The 18,245-nt window shown below is 52.7% G+C and overlaps 1 protein-coding gene across 1 annotated transcript; it reads left to right on the top strand.

The window, feature by feature from the left end:
* The first annotated feature begins 4,129 nt into the window (after positions 1 to 4,129).
* Tspan2 (tetraspanin 2) lies at positions 4,130 to 16,643 on the top strand. Its single transcript, XM_013024633.1, has 8 exons — positions 4,130 to 4,165; positions 7,435 to 7,537; positions 10,518 to 10,615; positions 11,729 to 11,803; positions 13,544 to 13,642; positions 14,352 to 14,423; positions 15,455 to 15,538; positions 16,447 to 16,643. The coding sequence occupies exons 1-8, from the start codon at positions 4,130 to 4,132 to the stop codon at positions 16,510 to 16,512; spliced, it is 633 nt and encodes a 210-aa protein (XP_012880087.1). The 3' UTR covers positions 16,513 to 16,643.
* The last annotated feature ends 1,602 nt before the right edge of the window (positions 16,644 to 18,245 follow it).

The following is an 18,245-nucleotide window of genomic DNA, read 5'->3' as shown; positions in this document are numbered from 1 at the left end:
CCCGCCCAACCCGGGGCCCGTCTCCGCCCCTGCGTGCCGGACACACCCCCTTTCGCTGCCCCGGGGACCCGCCGGGTGACCCCCCTGGCCTGCCCACCGGGGACCCGCCGGGTGACCCCCATCCAGGACAGGTGGGTGCCCACCTGTCTCTGGCTCAGCGAGTAAGCCGGGCACTAGGAGAGGGCAGGGCCAGGGAGGGTGGAGGGGCTTCCAGGGGGCAGTGTCCCCCTCCCCCCAGCTTCCCCAAGATGAAGTCATGCACGTCTGGGTGTTGCAGCGCCTCCCCCTCCCCCCCATCCCAGGGTCTCCCGACCCATGGTCTGGAGAACCGTGAGAGGTCTGGAGATGGAGGCCAGCTGGTGTCCTGCTCAGACCCCGGGGCCAGCAGGGCCCCGGGGGGGCAGGGGGTTCGAGACCTCCTGCCGGAGTGCGGGAGACCCAGCATGCAGAGGTGGGCGCCACTTGTGCGGCCGGGGCCGGGACACGCGTGTGGAGGGGCCGGGCAGGGCCCGTGGAAGTGCTGTCCGCACACTGTATGAGGAGAGGCGTTTTTGGAGGCCCATGTTGTGCATCTTAGTAGCTGTGAATTATGGATGTCAGGCTACAGGGGTGCCCTTCGCCCTCACTGCCTACACACGCCAAAGCAGCGGGACTGGAAGCTGGGGTCCGGGTTCGAGCTTCCTCTGGGCTGCCCTGGAGCCTTGCTTTCCAATGGAACATCTGTCCTGCATTTTTATGTATCAAAGCAGTGCACCCTCACTCCCTCATCATGCCATGCTTCATCCTCGGGACCGTTGTGATGTGCAGCCGGCTCTCCCTTTCTACAGACGAGGACACGGAGGCTTAAGTAGGTTAGCTGGTGAGATGGGACGTTCGTTGCGCCTCCCCGCTGCTTCACAGAGCTGTGCGGTCAGTTCTTTCCCAAACATGAATCCCACTCAGCTTCAGCATCGCCTGAATTAGTCAGAAATGCACATCCTCAGCCCCCCCTGGACCGGCTGAATCAGCTGTGGGGGAGAGGAGGGGCGAGGGCAGGGAGGAGGGGGAGGGGCCAGCCTTCTATTGACACCACCGCATGCAGGGAATTTCATCCAGAGTCAGATTTGAGAGCCACTACTCAATTACTAAGCAGATAATCACAACTATAACACATTGCTCTCCGCCAGGCAGTGGCTCACACCTGCAGTCCTAGCTACTCAGCAGGCTGAGACCTGAGCATCAAAGCTCAAAAACAACCCAGGCAGGAAAGTCCATGAGACTCTTAGCTCCAGTGAACCAGGAAAAGGCGGGCAGTGGAGGTGTGGCTCAGGTGGTAGAGCGCCAGTCTGGACCCTTGAATTCAAGTCTAGTACCCACACAAGTTCCTGCCCCAGCTGGCTTCCAATCCTGATCCTCAGATCTGAGCCTCCTGAGCAGCTAGGGTTCCAGGCTCATCGGCGCCCGGCTCCTCAGTGTTTCATCATTCAGTACCTGGCACAGAGAAGCTGGAATGGCAGCTCTCTCTCAGGTTAGGGGTAGGGTTCTTAGAGACCCACCTCCTGGGAGACTAAAGGAGCCTGATGGAGACACGCTCTACTTTCTGAGGTTGGTTTTTCCTGCTTGGAGGGCTTTTCCTGGCCGGACAGGCTCCAGCCATGACCTGGAGCATAACCTGTACACGTGTGATGTCTTCCTTTCGGGGAAGGTCCCCTTGGTGATGGTGTGTACCAAGTGCACACGCATGATGCCCTCCTGAGGGAAGACCCTCCCCCCCCCCGCCCATGACAGCACCTCCTGCCTGTTAGAAGTTGGGCAGAGGCTGCAGGTGTTTTGTGATCTGCAACCTGCTGCTGCCTAGTAGCTGGGTTTTTATTTCTCTCCACTGTACTCCTGATGTTGTGTATATATGTGTGCATGCATGCTGGTGTGTCTGTGTGTGCATGCATGGCCACACTGGGGCTCGAACTGAGGACACTGACTATCCTTTAGCTTTTCACTCAAGGCTGGCGCTCTACCACTTGAGCCACATTTCTACTTCTATCTTTTCCCTGGTTAGAGATAAGAGTCCACAGACTTTCCCACCCCAGCTGGCTTCGAACTGTGATCCTCAGATCTCAGCCTTCTGAGTAGCCGGGATGACAGGCGTGAGACCCCTTCTGGTCTCCTAAACATTCATCTAGATGAGCAGAGCAGTTCAGGGAGCCCTGGCCATTATATTTACCACTGTTTTTTTTCAAAACAGAAGTAAAGCTGGTGGCACCCTAAGTTCTGCTTTGTATGTGTGCGGCCAGGAGCCTGTCCGGCATCCGCCAGGTCTCCATGCCGACACTGTGCTCGATGGCTCTTTGTGTGTCTGAGCCTTGCATTGAAATCACCTTCTTGTTTTTCCTCTGTTGCATAGCAATGTAAATACAGCAGCACAGCCCTTCCAGCACATGTGTTGGTTTACCGAGAGACCTGGGCGCTGTTTATCCCTCCGTTATTGTTGTCTGCTCAGCGTTTTCCTATCGTTGTGCTGCGGTGGCCTGGAGTTCCCACCCACAGGAAACAGGCCCGCTCCGTGGGTCTGGCGGGCAGTCGCGAGGGGATGGCTGCGGTTGGGGTTTCCACTCCGTGGTGTCTGGCAGGTGGTGGTGGAGACAGAGCTCGTTGGCAGTGGAAGAAGTTTGACTCAGAGTTTATAGTTTTGTTCAACTCAAACAACGCTTGCCCTCTTTAGGAAACATTTCTAGCAGTAACTTTAAAGCTTGAATATTTGACTGGTGAAGGGAAAATCAAAGGAAAGGAGGGTGGGAGAAAAGGGAAGGGAAGAGAAAGGAAGAATAGCAGGCTAAAAGGAAGTATTCTTTTGGGAATCCACCAAAATGCCAGTTGGGAGAGTCTTCATTGGTGCTTATTTCCACTTGGTGGGTAGAAGGGGGACGTGCCAGCCTCCTCTCATGTGCCACAGGACCTAGACTCGCCTGGAGGAACAAGGATACCAGAGGCACCAAGATACCATCCCAGTGGTCTGAGAGACTTTGAATAGTTCTGCGAGCGCAGATATTCAAATCTAAGAGTCCACAGCTTGATGGGCGTACACTGGCCCCGCCCCGCCTCTTACTCCTGGCTCCACCATTTGCCACCCCAGGGATCTTCAGCAAGTTCTTTGACCACCAGAAGCCTTGGTCTCCTCATCTGTGAATTGAGTATAATGCCATACCTACCTTGATTCGTGAGCTGTGCAGATGAGTTGTATCTGGGACATCATAAGAATGTTACGTGCACAAAGCAAATAGTACCATAAGGCTTTAGTAATAGTTGAGTTTGAATGTCAGAAGTACGGGTGAGGAAGTCAAATTGGTCATCCAGGAGACTGGATTTGAAGGGTAAGAATCAGCATTTGGAACAGTGGAAGTCTTACAGCTTATCGAGCATGTGGAGTCAGATTCCTTCTTCTACAGTCAGCTTACTTGGAGAACACATGCTGAGCATCCTACTATGAACCTAGTGTCCTACTAAGTGCTAGCATCTGAAAAAAGACTCCCTTTCATCTACTTTTGGTCTTGGACTAAGGCTTATCCCGGTGTGATCTTTGATCCTTGGGGCAGGGGCTGGGCCTTGTTGAGGCCTCCACCCTCTCATCCTAGGCTTCTGGGAGAGGCAAATGGGGATTTGACACTGAGCCTCCTTCACAGTCATCCAGTTGCCTGCTGCCTCTGTGCTGTGAGGGCCCAGGGAGGGCCACAGGAGCCTTCCACGCCAGCGAACCCCAACATGCCCACAGGTCTCTTTCAGTTATCCATGCCGAATCAAGGTCTGCACCTCTGACAAGCTGCCACTCCTCTTTGAAAACCACTGTCTCTGGTCTGAAGAGGACAGAGACACAGCACAGGCAGCGCCACCGTGCTGGTCCTGGTGCTTTTCCACTCAAGGCTGGTGCTCTTCCACTTGAGCTGCAGCTCTACCTCCAGCTTTTTGGTGGTTAATGAGTGATAGGAGTCCCATGAATTTGTCTGCCCAGGCTGGCTTCGAACCTTGGTCCTCAGATCTCAGCCTCCTGAGTAGCTTGCAGGTGTGAGCCACTGGTGCCCTGCACTCGGCTCCACTGTGTTTCTTTTAATGAAAACAAATCCTGGCTTCTGAGTGCCAGCACTACGGGCATGGCATGATGGTAAAATCTTGGGAGTTCGCCGAGAACCTCAGTGTACGTCTCCAGAGGCGTCTGCCGCTGAGGGCCACGTCCTGCGTGCTCATCCCCACCATCCCAGGGAGAACCATCCCCTAAGCGAGCACTGGCTCCACATTTGGAAGGTTGGAGCGTCCTTTCCATCCACGTGTGATCCTGTCCCAGAGCGGGCTGTGGTACATGCGGTACTCTCCAGGGAGCCTAGGACCTCAGGAGGGATGGCCCATCCCTCACCTGCCTGCGTGGCAAGCAGGCTCTCTCTGTGGTGGCCCTTCCTGTGAGAGCACAATCCCGTCAGGTCTGCCCCTAGCACTCCTCCTAGCCCTGACCCTGACTCCTCCTAACCCCAGTTCCCACTGCTCTGGGCCGGGACTTCAGTATTCACACCTGGAAGGACTTCTTTATTCACACCTGGAAGGACTTCAGTTTTCACACCTGGAAGGACTTCAGCATTCACACCTGAAAGTTCAGCATTCACACCTGGAAGGACTTCAGTATTCATACCTGGAAGGACTCAGCACAATCCCTGCACAGTCCTAGCCCTCAGACCCCACCCCCAGCTCTGCCCTGTGAGGCCCAGACCCTCTGCCCCTGCCCTCACTGAACTCAGACCCCCAGAAATATATATAGGTTGGCCATGAGGCTTGAACTCAGAGCCTCGGTGCTGTCCCTGAGCTCAAGGTGAGTGCTCTACCATTTGAGCCACAGTACCACTTCGTTTTCTAGTTTATTGGAGATAAGAGTCTCACGGACTTTCTTCCCTGTGCTGGCTTTGAACCGCGATCCTCAGATCTCAGCCTCCTGAGTAGCTAGGATGACAGGTGTGAGCCACCAGCACCTGGCTTCCCCAGAAATATTTACATAGCAGGGTGAGAGGGTGGCACACACCAGGCCAGGCGAGGCTTTCCCAAGGAAGTGCACTGGCTATGGAGAGTGTGGCCTAGTGTGGAGGAGGGAGTTCTGGTCCTGGCAGGAGAAGGAAGGGAAGCTCTGGCTGCCCACCCCGACTGTGAGCCACAGGTGCTCAGAAGGCCCCCGGGGTGCTTCTGCCATGTGTCTGGTCCAAGAGTGGCAGCACTTGCTCTTGGTGGTCTGGTTGGCTGGTGTCCAGGAGTGGAGCTAAGCCAACTGGTAGAGCCATCTCTTAAAGAATTATCTCTGGGCCAGGTGGTAACCAACAAAAAGCCAGAAGTAGAGCTGTGGCTCAAGGGGTAGAGCACCAGCCTTGAGCAGAAAAAGCTTAGTGACAATGCCCAGGCCCTGAGTTCAAGCTCAGAACAAGAAGGAGAGGAGGAGGAGGAGCAGCTCCATGGTCTTTGCTCCGTCTCTCTGCAAAGCAGAGCCACTGTCACTGCTGCCCCAGCATCGCCTGGTATTTCCTTGCGGCAGCGGTGGGAGGAATCCCTCAGAGGGAGTGGTCCAGGCAGCCACAGCTCCTTGACCAGGAGGAAACCCGTGTGGTGGTGGTGGGGGGGGGGAGGACACGGAGAGCCAGCGTTCCAGGGCTTTAAATCGCAACCTCTCTTCTAATTTTCCATTATGCATCAAACACATCTGTGCCAGCGCTGGACAAATGGATTCCGTCTGGAAAGACGATTCCAGACGGCCATAAATTAGAGTCTGTAGACAGAGATTCCAAAAATGTGGCCTGGGGGTGGGGTGACCCTGGGACCGGCCACCTCCTCCAGTCTGCCTGGTGGCTGCCCGCTTGGCTCCCAGCCTCTGTCAATAGATGGTGCTTTGGAAATGGCCTTTCCCGTCAGGCCCTCACGGAGGGGGTCACCTTGGGGGGGGGCTACCTTGAGGCTCTGCTAAGCAGGCCTGTCCCGGGACAGGCACCTCCCTCGGGGTTCCATGCCCCCCACCGCCTGTGGAGCCACAGCCACCACCCTGGAGCTGGCGCCCAGAAAAACTGCCTGCATTTTCCACACTGAACATCAAAATGACCGTGCGAGGCTTCTTGGAAAAGTCTGTTTTTAAGCTTGGTAGAGTAATTCGTGCCTCACTCTCAACACTTGGAAACTATGGACAGGGAGAAAGCCACCTGTAACCCGACCCTCCAAAGATAAATCTAGTGCATGTTTACACACGGTTTTTTCTTCCTCTGTGTTTCCTAGCCAGGCTGCCCCTTCCCGCCCCCAGGCGGGGGAGCGGGGTTCCCCTGGACGCCCCATCCCTCATGCTGTCTTAACTCGCGCCTTCCTCTGAGACTGGAAACCTTTTGGTATTCCCAGCAGGCCCCTCAAGCTCCCCACTGAATGCTGCTACTTTTCTGAAGACCCCAAGCCGGGAATCTTGGCCTTGGGGGACAGAAGGTGAAGAGGGACAGCATGCCTGGAATTCCAGCCCTCGGGGCTGGCACTGGAAGCTTCACAAAGTGCAGCTGGAATCCGATGCTGAGTACCCAGGCTGTCTGACCTGGCCAGGGCCTTTCCCTCTTCTCCGATTCCTCCTCTTGTCTTCCTGCTGCCAACATCTCAGGGTTCTTGTCCCATGTGGGGCTCAGGCGGCCTCTCCCTTCCCTTGTTTGGTGGGAGCTGGGGCAGTGGACGCAGGAAGATATTTTTGTATCTCTTGCTTATTTTCCCGTAGGGCCTCTTGCCCAGAAGGTGCCCGGGGAGTGCATGTGAATGGGTGATACTCTAGCGTGGTATCTGGGAGGGCAGCGTGGCTGTGAAGGCGCTCCAATGGCAGAACACTGCTGCCAGTGTAGATGCCAGCCCCGGAGTGGGGGGGTGCGGGGCGCTGGCTGCCGGTCGCTCCGGGAGCCGCACAGTGCACAGACCAGGCTTTTTCAGAGAAGTATTTTTTCCTTCCTCACTTTCCATGGATACTCAAAATAGCAACTGGAGGGGGGGGGGGTGGCGGGGACCAGGCCCAGATGCTGCCTGTAGAAGCGGGGGCTGGGAAGGTGACCCTCTAATTGGAGACTCCCTGGAGGACTGTGGGTGGGCACAGAGTTGGCACATCTAACTCAGAAAAGTGGGTGCCCCAGGTCTTGGAGTTCATTTTGTGCTTAGTGACCTGGCATGGAAGCTGGCTGTCGTGAGGGGGTGTGGGGACAGGCAGGGCGTAGATGCCAGGGAGATGCACCCACTCCCCACCCCGCCACGGCCTGCCAGCAGCTTTGGCATAGAGACCAGCAAAGCCCAGTGCTGACCACAGGCCCCGAGGGGGCTCTCCTCCCCCGAACAGTGCACGGCAGCCCAGGTACCCGGCATCCCACTCTGTCCAGGTGTGTCACGCCCTGTCCCGTCCCGTCCAATGCCTTGTGGTTTGCCTTTCAGCTGGCCGGCTCGGCCGTCATTGCATTTGGACTGTGGTTTCGGTTTGGAGGCTCCACAAAGGACTTACCATCGGAGGACAAGTACCCAGAGCATCTCCATGTGGGTGAGTGGTGGCTGCCTAAGCCTGACATGGACTGCTAAAGCCTGGTGTGGAAACCTAGGCTCTGGGGGAGGGGCAGGGAGAGAGGGCCAAGCCCACACCCCAGCCCCACGTGGCCTATGGACAGACACGGGCACTGGGGGAGAGGGCCACACCCACACACAGCCCCTCTCTTTTCACTCCCAAGACTGCCTAGGCCCAGAGTTCATGACTGACCAAAAAAAAAAAAAAAAAAATCACGAGGGCCTAGGAAGGTGGCTTAAGTGATAGAGATATAGCTTTAAGCAAAAGCAGCTCAGGGACAGTTTCCAAGTCCTGGGTTCAAGCCCCAGGACTGGCATAAATAAATAAATATTCACAAACACCTCATATCCCCTGAATAAATTCTGAAAGTCAAACTAGCCCTACCAGTGGCTCATACCTATAATCCTAGCTACTCAGGAGGCTAAGGTCTAAGGATTACAGTTGAAACAAAGCCAGCCCAAGTAGGAAAGTCTGTGAGACTCTTCGCTCCAAATATTCAGCAAAAAGTCAGAAGTCAGCTGAGGCCCAAGTGGTAGAGCACCAGCCTTGAGTACATAAAGCTAAGGAACAGTGCTGCTCCTGAGTTCAAGCCCTAAGACTGGCACAAAAAAATAAAAATATAAAGACAGACCATGAGTGAGACCTGTGTTGGGTGAAATCTAGAAGAGTCACAGCACTCTGAATGGTAATAAATGTCTTTATCCTAAAAATCTCTTCATGGTTAATTTCTTGGATGTTACAATTGGAGCAGAAGTCCCCTACTGTTTGTAGGTTCCTCCATGTAAGAAAAAAAATGTAACCTACCAATATAACCTAAGTATAATATAATATAATCCACCAATGTGATCAATATAATCTAAATACAGTCCACCAGCCAGCACAGTCCCAGGCTCCAGAGTCATACCAAAAAGCAGGAGAGGATGGACAGCCTGTCAGACACACCCCCACACACAACTCTCCCCCTCCCCATGCTGTTCCCAGATCAGTGCACCTGTGTCCCTTGGCTTCAGAGGCTGGCAGGGGCGGTGCTGGCGCTGGGTCAGCAGCCAGGGCCCCTGGATGGTCTCCATCCTAGTCTCTCAGCCACCCCAGGCCTCCTGGGTTCAGTAGCCTGCCTCCCCCCACTCCCCCAACTTCCACCCAGCCTCTTTTGGGGTGCGCTTTCGATGGGCAGACACCCCAGGGTCCAGTTGTATAGAGGGGCGCCCGTGAGGTCATGTCTGCAGGCAGAGGATATGAGCCAGCTTCTCCACCAGGGGTTGCCTGCACACACAGGGGCCGCCTCCTCCACGGCAGTCGTCTCTCCATGCCATCGGAGCAAGGGCTTGGCTTGGCTTGTGGCTGGATGTGGGGAAAGTGGCCTTCGGGGCTGGACGTGGGGTTGGACGTGAGGTTGGCCTGCATCCTTCCCTGCTAGACGTGAGACTGGCCTGCCACCTTCCGCACTGGACGTCAGGCTGGCCTGCCTCCTTCAGCAAGGACTGGCCAGGACTGGCCAGGAGCAGTCTTGAGGTTGGGTTTCCTGTCCTCACTGACTACTGCTGCCCGGGCAGCCAAGGGCACAAGGCCAGCACGCTCTCTCCAGAAGGCCAAACCTAACAGGCTGAGATCCCCACGTCCTGGCCCGCATCCATGGCTTCCACACCTCCACGCTTTTACTTTTCTTTTTCTGGTCAGTCATGGGGCCTGAACTCTGGGCCAGCGCTCTACCGCTTGAGCCACAGTGCTACCTCTGGCTTTTTCTGCTGATGTGGTGCTGAGGAATCGAACCCAGGGCCTCATGCCTGCGAGGCGAGCACCGCACCTTCCCGGCCCCCCACGCTGGTTGCTAGTTCTCAGGAAGAAGCCGCGCCAAGGCGGCCCAGTCCGTCTAGCGGGTGTGACACGAGTACAAACACTCGCGGGCCGTGGGGCGGCGCGTCCAGCTCCAGCCGGAGGGGGGGGGGCGGCCGCCTTCAGTGCGGCGGTGTTCTGGGTGACAAGGGGGTGGCGGGGATGTGAAAGGACCTGCGACCACACCGCGGAGACGGCCGGGCCACACCCGGCTGCCACAGGGGCTCCACCACGCGCGCGCGTGTGCGTGTGCGCGCCCCAGCACCGGCTCTCGAACCCAGGGCCTCACGTTCTCCCCGCTCAGGGCTGGCGCTCCACTTCCCGAGCCTCCGGCTCTCGCGCATCACCCACAGCCTCCCGAGGGTCTTCCGTGGGGCCCCGGGCCGGAAGTGGGCGCCTCGCCCTCCCCAGGCCCCCAAGGCTGGGGAGGGGCAGGAGGGACGGCCTGCGTCCCCGCCAGGTCGGTGGGGAAGGGGGGCACAGACTGCCCCGCAGCCCGGCAGGACCCCGCCCTGCTGTCCCCGGTGACTCACTGGAGTAAAATGCAGAAGAGGAAACAGGGGCAGCCGAGGCGGGCTCCCGCCAACCCATTGTGTTGCTTTATCTGGATCGGGAGGAAGGGGGAGGCGGGCCTCTGGCCTGGGCAGGACGTCTCAGATCCGAGACCGGGGCTAGGCTGCCGCACTTTCTAGAATCCATTTTGCCTGCCTCAAGCGTGAGGCTGGCGCCGGGGGCGCAGGCCGGTCACCTACAGCCCAGGAGGCCGAGGTCCGAGGACGGCGGTTGGAGGCCAGCCCGGGCAGCAAATACAAACTGCGGTCTTCGGGGACCCAGCAGAGAAATCCGAGGCGACGCGGTACTCCGGCAGGGCGGCGCCCGTCCTGGGCAAAAAGCGGAGGCCCTGGTCCAAGCCCCGATCCCGCACAAAGCGAGCAAAGCCAAGCCCGGGACTCCTGGCCCACGAGGCCCAGGTTAAATGCGCACAGCGCATGTTCGAGCTACAGGGCCGAGCACGAGGGGTGGTGGGCGTGGCAGAGGCCGCTGTGGGCGTGGCAGTGGGCGTGGCAGTCCTGGTGGTGGGCGTGCCCTCGGCCTGGGCGCTGACCCGGCCCGCTCTTGTCCACAGGCCTCTACGTGCTGGTCGGAGCAGGGACCCTGATGATGGCCATGGGTTTCTTTGGGTGCTGCGGAGCTGTGCGGGAGTCCCAGTGCGTGCTGGGATCCGTAAGTGGGGCTCGCGGGCAGCAGGGTGGCGGGGTCCGGGCTCAGGGCGGCGAGGGCTCAGTCCCGAGTCTCTGGGTCGGCCCCGGGCAGGAGCGGCACAGTTCCACCGAGGCCCGCCTCAGGGAACCGCACTGCTGGCCAGGACCGCGATGTGGCGGACGTCCCTCTGTGGCTGGTGTGACTACAGCCTCAATGAACAATAATAATAACGACAGTAACAACAACAATCACATAAAAAGCAGCTGGGCGCTGGTGGCTCACACCTGTAATCCTAGCTACTCCGGAGGCTGAGATCTGAGGATCACCCCTCACCCCACACCTCACCCACACCCTTACCCCTCAACCATATCCCCACCCCTACCCTACCCCCCTCACCCACACCCCTCACCCCCATCACCTCTCACCCACCCTACCCCCCTCACCCCTCACCCACACCCCTCTTTACCTACACCCCTCACCTCACCCCACACCCCTCTTTACCCCACACCTCTAAGACCACACCTCACAGCACACTCCTCTTTATCCCTCACCCACACCCTTCACCTAACCCTAACCCTCATCCTCACCCTAAACCTCACACTAACCCTAACACTAATCCTCAATCTAACCCTCACCCACACCCTTCACCCACACCCTCCTCACCCATGCCCTGTCCTTGTGCTCAGAGAAGCCTCTCAGCCCACCAAGCTCCCGCCACAGTTGCCCAGCCAGCCACCCCGGTGATGGCCCTGGTGATGGCCCCCAGCCCTTATTCTTGTCCTCTGCAGAGCATCTCTGCTGCAAACGCAGGGTCCAGACACCACTCTAATGCTGCGGTCTCATGCCACTGATGAACCTCGACTTATTTGTATTTCTTTCCCTGCCCATCTCACCTTAGCGACATCAGAGACATTGGCACCATGTTTACCATGTGTGTCTGGTGTGGTGAGGTACCCAATGGACAGATGCCCCGTGGGTGTGCGGGGAGTGAGTGAGAGGGTGAGCCGCACCAAGGGGTGCACGCTGCCCAAAGGCCAGCGCTCCCTGCTGATGTCCTGCAAGTGGAGCAGATCCAAAGACACTAGTGGAAGTGAAAGGTATTAAATTAATGAAATTAGTATTTTCTCTCAACAGTTTTTTACCTGCCTGCTGGTGATATTTGCTGCTGAAGTGACCACTGGAGTATTTGCTTTTATAGGCAAGGATGTAGTAAGTAAAACTTACCTACAATGTTGTGTGTTAATGATGCTTACATTCTCTTTATGGCAAAGAATGAAAGAATATTCATGCCAAAAAATGTAGGAAACCAAGTAGGCCAAATGATCGCTGAAGAGGAACTTCTTAACCTCGGAGTGCACATAAGTAAGAGCACTTGTGAGATTTCTCTAGGGACTTGGTTCATATAGCTTTCCTTAGATTTATAAAGTGCTCTATGCTTTTTTTTTTTTTTAAAGAATCTCTATCTTAGCCAGGCACCAGTGGCTCACACCTGTCATCCTAGCTACTCAGAAGGCTGAGATCTGAGGAGCACTATGCAAAGCCAGCCCTGGGCAGCAAAGTCTGTGAGACTCCCATCTCCAAAGAACCACCCGAAAGCCAGAAATGGCACTGTGACTCAAGTGGTAGAGTACTCGCCTGGAGCTGAAGAGCTGAGGGACAGCACCCAGGTCCAGAATTCAAGACCCACAACTGACAAAAAAAGTCTCTATTTTAATATTAGTCTTGCTTTGGAAGCTGAGCACTGGTGGCTCATGCCTTAATCCTAGCTACTTAAGAGGCTAAGAAATCTGAGGATCCAGGTTCAAAGCCAGTCCAGGGGAAAAAGTCCATGATACTCTTGTCTCCAATTAACCAGCAAAAAAAAGCTGGAAATATAAAGTGGATCAAGTGGTAGAGCAATCTTGAGTGAAAAAGCTAAGGACAGTGCCCCGAGTTCAAACCCAGTACTAGCACCAAAAATAAAGCAAAACAAAAAAATCCTCAAAGATTAGTCCTAAGTTAGTGCTGAGGAAGGCGTTAGATGATAGATTTAAGGTGCCAAAGGGATGGGGGGGGACAACCTTAATTCTCATCTTTATCAGCTGGTCCTTTGTTCTAAAGTTTGCCAAAGACAAACCTGACTAGAAGTGGTCTAGACTTGCTGCCCCACGCCTCAGTGTCCAGAATGGTTCTCAGGGGAACCCATAAAGGAAGAGGCTTTCTCAGAGGGTAAACATGGGCAGGCTCGAGCAGAATGGAACCTGACATGTGCCTGCCACATCGCAGGTTAATTCCTAAGCTTTCATTGCAGCTCATGGCGTTAACGCTAACAAATGGTAAACTGAATAAATGTCACCTGTGAAACAAGTGAATGTCACCTCCTTTGCATGTGCTTCTAACACAGCTGGCTATATCCAGCTCTAGGAAGAACTGAAACTAGATCTCAGGACTTCTTGAAATTTCTGTGAATTTGGGTCATATGCCTTTATACTACAGAAAGCATTACCTAAGCTCTCCATGGTACTTGAATGCATAGTCTTCCTTAGCAATGAACAACTTACTTATTTTTGGTGCTGTTCCTGGGGCTTGAACTCAAACTCTCCCTTAGCTTTTTTTGCTGTAGGCTGGCACTCTGTCACTTGAGCCACACCTCCCCTTCTGAATGCTGGTTCCAACCAGCAGGGCAGCAAAACCCCCAGGTGGAGCCCAGGAACCCGGGCCCCATTGGTGCTAAAGCCCTGCCAGCATCAGGAGCTTTTGTGCTGGGAAATGTCTCTAGTGTGTGAACACCGTTGCTGGCTGGCCAGTCTTGCGGGGCTCCACTGCATCGTAGGACATCCAGGACCTGTGTTCTGCTCCATCAATGCTGACCCCTCTTAAAGCACCAGGAAGCACATGGAAGGCATGGGAGAGGGGTGACTGCTGGACACTTCCCTCCCGTGTGCCTTTCTTTTCCTGGTGTTTTTGCAGGCTATAAGACACGTGCAGACCATGTATGAAGAGGCTTACAGCGATTACCTTAAAGACAGGGAAAGGGGAAATGGAACCCTCATCATCTTCCACTCTGCGGTGAGTTCCTTCACTTCACCCTTGACGTACCGTCTTCTGAAGATTGTGCACACGCCAACTTCTTGTTCATCATCTAGACTAAAAATAAACACAGCTAGTGGCCCAGGCCTGTAATCCTTACTCCTCAGGAGGCTGAGATGGGACAATTGAGTTTGTTGGGTTTTTTTTTGCCAGTCCTGGGGCCTGAACTCTGGGCCTTGGCACTATCCCTTAGCTTTTCAGCTCAAGACTAGCGCTGTACCACTTGAGCCACAGCGCCACTTCCGGCTTTTTCTGCTTATGTGGTGCTGAGGAATCGAACCCAGGGCCTCATGCATGCAAGGCAAGCTTTCTACCACTGAGCTACCTTCCCAGCCCGACAATTGAGTTTTGAAGCCAGCCTGGGCAGAAAAAGTCTGTTAGGCTCCATTTCCAGTTAACCAACGAAAAGCTAGACTCAAGGTATGGCTCAAGTAGTAGAACACCAGCCATAAGCAAGCGAGCCAAGTGAGAGCACAAAACCCTGAGTTCAAGCCCCAGTGCCAGCAGAAGAAACCAAAGTGAAAAGGAATAGAAATAAAATCAGTAAAATGAAGTAGCAGCCTCTTGTCTTAGCCCTGGGGAGACTATGTTGGCTTTCCCTGGGGAACCGTAGATGAGAAAGCCCCACCCAGAAGAGTAGGCCAGATAGTCGCTGCCGAGCTATCCTAAAGCCTCTTGTCTTCTTCAGTTTCAGTGTTGCGGAAAAGAAAGTTCTGAACAGGTCCAATCCACGTGCCCCAGGGAGCTTCCAGGCCATAAGGTAAGCCTCTTCCACATGCCAGCGCCTCCTAGTGGAAACCGTGGCCACCGTCAGGCTCGGGTCCTCTGCATTCTGGGCCTTTCTTTATTCAGTGGCAAATAAAAGCAAAGCAGTGTGAGTGACGGAGTAGGCTGTGCTTCTATACCAGAGGCAGGCTCCTCATCATAAAGGGGATCCTTGGGTTGGGTTTGACAAAGGAGGATGATTTCAGACCCAGCTAGCTGCCGGAAGAGGGGTGGGCAGTGGTTTCTTTGGTAGACTAGGGCTCCGTGGGTGCTGGCTGGTGAGTGCACACCGAGCTTGGAGGACTCCAGCAGAAGCATTTGAAGTTATAGGAAGATCATAAAGCTGTGATTTCTTCTGTTCCCTGTCTGCCTCCCCTTCCATGGAGGGCTTTTGGACCCAGACTCTCCACAGGAGAGACAGGTTCTCAAATTCCAAAGACCTGGCTTTCCTGAGGTGTGGCTTTCCTTTGTTTCATTTGTATGTACCTTTACCAGCCTTTCAGTTTCTTAATAGGTAATGATTGCCTTGATGAGCACTTATCTCTAATGAACCAGCAAAAAGCTAGAGTGGAGGTATGGCTCAAGAGGAAGAGTACCAGCCCTCAGCAAAAAAGTCAAGTGAGGGAGCAAGGTCCTGAGTTCAAGCCCCAGTATTGATACAAACAACAACACAGCAAAAACCAAACATGAGCAATTGTTGTTTTAGGGGACTTTATTCTTATTTGCTGAAAGCAAGAAGAGGCCTCAAACTCCAAACTGCCTCAGATCCCATAGAAATGCCTCCTCGGGGGAGGTTGTGGCATTCTTGCCTGACCCATACAGGTGCAAAAGGAGAGGATGGATCTTTGGCACACCACACTTTTGCTGTAAGGGTGTCAGGATGATACTATGAAGACAGTGGTCTGCGTGAGGGCAGAGTTGATGTGGACTGAGTCACAGAACTATCAGTAGAGGAGGAAAGGGTTGGAGTGAGGATGGTCCACACATAACCAGTCTATTCCTAACTTTTATTCCCTTCCTAAACAGAATTGCATTGATGAAATTGATACTGTCATCCGTGTGAAGCTACAGCTCATTGGAATTGTCGGTGTTGGGATTGCAGGCCTCACGGTGAGAAAGTTCCAGAACTTTTTATTTTTTTTAACCCATTAAGAAGCCTTGAACATTCACATTTGATTTCTCTTCAAGCATAAGATGACAGTAACTTAAGGGACAATTGCCATAGCGAACAGAGACAGGGACTCATAGCAGTCTTCAAAGAACAAAAACTAAGTCTACCCATCAGTAGCCCTGTAAACATACAGACTTTAGTGTTGTCCTGACTAGGATACTGTCTTTGCATTGTGGTGACCTCCATTGTCAGCATACCAGCCCTGACCTAGGCAAGTTTTCAATTCAAGGAAATACATTAGGAGGTGACTCTGTCCTCTCTGCTTTGAAGAGGCAGCACAGGGGACAGCTCAACAGGGAGAGTTTTCACATGACATCTGACTCCACTGCTTGCTCCAGTACTTACAGAAGTCCTGGAATTATAGGAAAGTTGCTTCATTTCTCTATTTTGCAATTTCCTTATCTATAAAGTGTGTGTGTTTCTGCCAGGCCTAAGGCTTGAACTCCTAAGGCTTGAACTTGGGAAGTAGGCATAATAGCTGTGCTCAAAGCTACTACTCTCCTACTTGAGCCACACCTCCACTTCAGGTTTGTTTGTTTGGTGGTTAATTGAAGATAAGAGTGTTGCTGATTTTCTTGCCTGGGCTGCCTTTGAACCATGATCCTCAGATCCTCAGGTCTCAGCCTCATGCACATTACCAGTGCCCAGCCTTAATGTGGGGGATATTTAATACCAACTTTCTAAGATTATTGTGAAAAACAAATGGGATATTACATACAAAGCATTACTGCAAGCCTCATCCTTGGTTGTAATCATGCATTGACTTGAAATGGCTCAGCAGTTTGCTGCCTTTTTGACAGTTGAACCCTGTCTGGCTGTCCTTAATGAGCAGGTCTGTCTATTTCAGATCTTCGGCATGATATTCAGCATGGTCCTTTGCTGTGCAATACGAAACTCACGCGACGTGATCTGAAGCTAACTTGAGCACGAACATGGCAATCTAGAACTCTCGTACTGAATGTCACAGAGCTGTCTTGGTTCCTTTTTGATATGCACAGGACAATGGGGTTGAAAATAATTTGCTGCCAGTTGTACATTTGCACATGTATGGATGTCTGACTCATTACTGGGGTTCTCCTGGAAAGAATGTCTGTGAATGCTGACTGAGAACATTTTCACGTGCGAGCTGTGTGTTTCTGGTATATGCATTTGTGATAAGAATGAAATCTATCTGCTGGGAATTCCTGGTTCTTGTTGTATTAGAGGAACAACCTATTTAACTTTAGAAATGATCAAAAAGGTTTGAGAAACCTGGGTATTAAAAAAAAAACAGTAAATCAGTTTCTCAGACCTCAGCTACAAAAGTTAGATGCACATAGAAGTGGTAGGATTTCTACTTAATGAAAACAACGAGTTTTAGAGGTTGGGAGATAGATCTGTGTCAAAATCAATGTTTCAGTTCAGAAATAAGGGTTTGGGGTATTTCTTTTAATTTATACATGCTCACCCCGACTACAGTAAACCACAGCTTAGAACTAAACCCTTCTTCAAAATTAAATATAGCGTGGAAAATCTAATTTGAACAAGTAATGATTCCCAGTATTAAAAAACTAAATAAATAACTTCCCTCTGGAAAGAGTAGATCACATACGCATGTACCCTATAAAAGTGTTTTTAGGCTAAAAGAAAAATGGGCAAATTTTAAGGAAATATTTTTGGTCTTCTACAAAGACATGAAGTCTGACTTTATTCCATCCCTTTTCTGGCTCTGCACTAAACTGTTTCCCACTATCCTCACCTCCTCAAAAAGGGCTTTTTATCTCAGACTCTCCACATGTGATTACAGAAAGACCAAAGCAAGAGGTCTGCAGTTGTCAATTTTTGGGAAGGAGAATTTTTACGGGCACTTTCTTTGAAATACCTCAGACTTGAGTTTACATTTTTTTCTAGTTGTTTTTTATTAACATATTTTTTCTTATTTATTTCCCAGAGAATACTTCTTTTTAGATTAAGAACTATAGTTTTTACCACCTCAAATAAATAAAACAAGTCCTTCATAACTGATACCTTATGAGCATCCTTGGCCAAAGTGAAATAAACAAAAACATCTTCTAGTTGTACACACACTGAGACATGCTGAAGAAACAAACATTCACAAGGACACAATGTAAAGATGTGCTTTCTCTGCAAATCTCCTGTGAAAATAGGATGTTCCGGTTCTTTTATAGTCTTAATACTTGTTTTTAGGTGGATAAAGCCAAACAGGATTTTTTTTTTTTTTTTGTCAATTGTGAGGCTTGAACTGAGGGCCTGGGCACTGTCCCTGAGCTTTTTTGCTCAAGGCTAGCACTCTACCACTTGAGCCACAGCACCACTTCTGGTTTTCTGGTGGTTAATTGGAGGTAAGAGTCTCGTGGACTTTCCTGCCTGGGCTGGCTTTGAACTGTGACCCTCAGATTTCAGCCTCCTGAGTAGCTAGGATTATAGGCATGAGCCACTGGTGTCCAGCCCAAAGTTAGGATCTTACTGGGTCTATTTGCTAGTCATTTTTAACACCTTGTTACACTTAGTCAGTTATGGGCTTTCTCTTAATTTGCATGTTAAAAGGCCCCACAGGAGGGAAACTGGGGACTCCTTAGTTCCTATAAGAGGCTCTGTGCGTGTGAGATGCAAAGTTCAGTGTGTTCTCTTTTTTTTGGGGGGGGG

The sequence above is a fragment of the Dipodomys ordii genome, unplaced genomic scaffold (genome assembly GCF_000151885.1).
Source record: "Dipodomys ordii isolate 6190 unplaced genomic scaffold, Dord_2.0 Scaffold78, whole genome shotgun sequence".
NCBI classification, from domain to species: domain Eukaryota; kingdom Metazoa; phylum Chordata; class Mammalia; order Rodentia; family Heteromyidae; genus Dipodomys; species Dipodomys ordii.
The sequence above is the reverse complement of the archived record's forward strand: the minus strand, read 5'-3'. Positions and strand labels throughout refer to the sequence as shown.

What these genes read in the sequence shown, in the direction of transcription:
- Tspan2 (XM_013024633.1), top strand. Translation starts at nt 4,130, where the DNA reads ATGGTAAAATCTTGGGAGTTCGCCGAGAACCTCAGT. An exon ending in TCATCATCTTCCACTCTGCG is followed by an intron (nt 13,643 to 14,351) that starts GTGAGTTCCTTC and finishes TGTCTTCTTCAG; the next exon opens with TTTCAGTGTTGCGGAAAAGA. An exon ending in TTGGGATTGCAGGCCTCACG is followed by an intron (nt 15,539 to 16,446) that starts GTGAGAAAGTTC and finishes TGTCTATTTCAG; the next exon opens with ATCTTCGGCATGATATTCAG.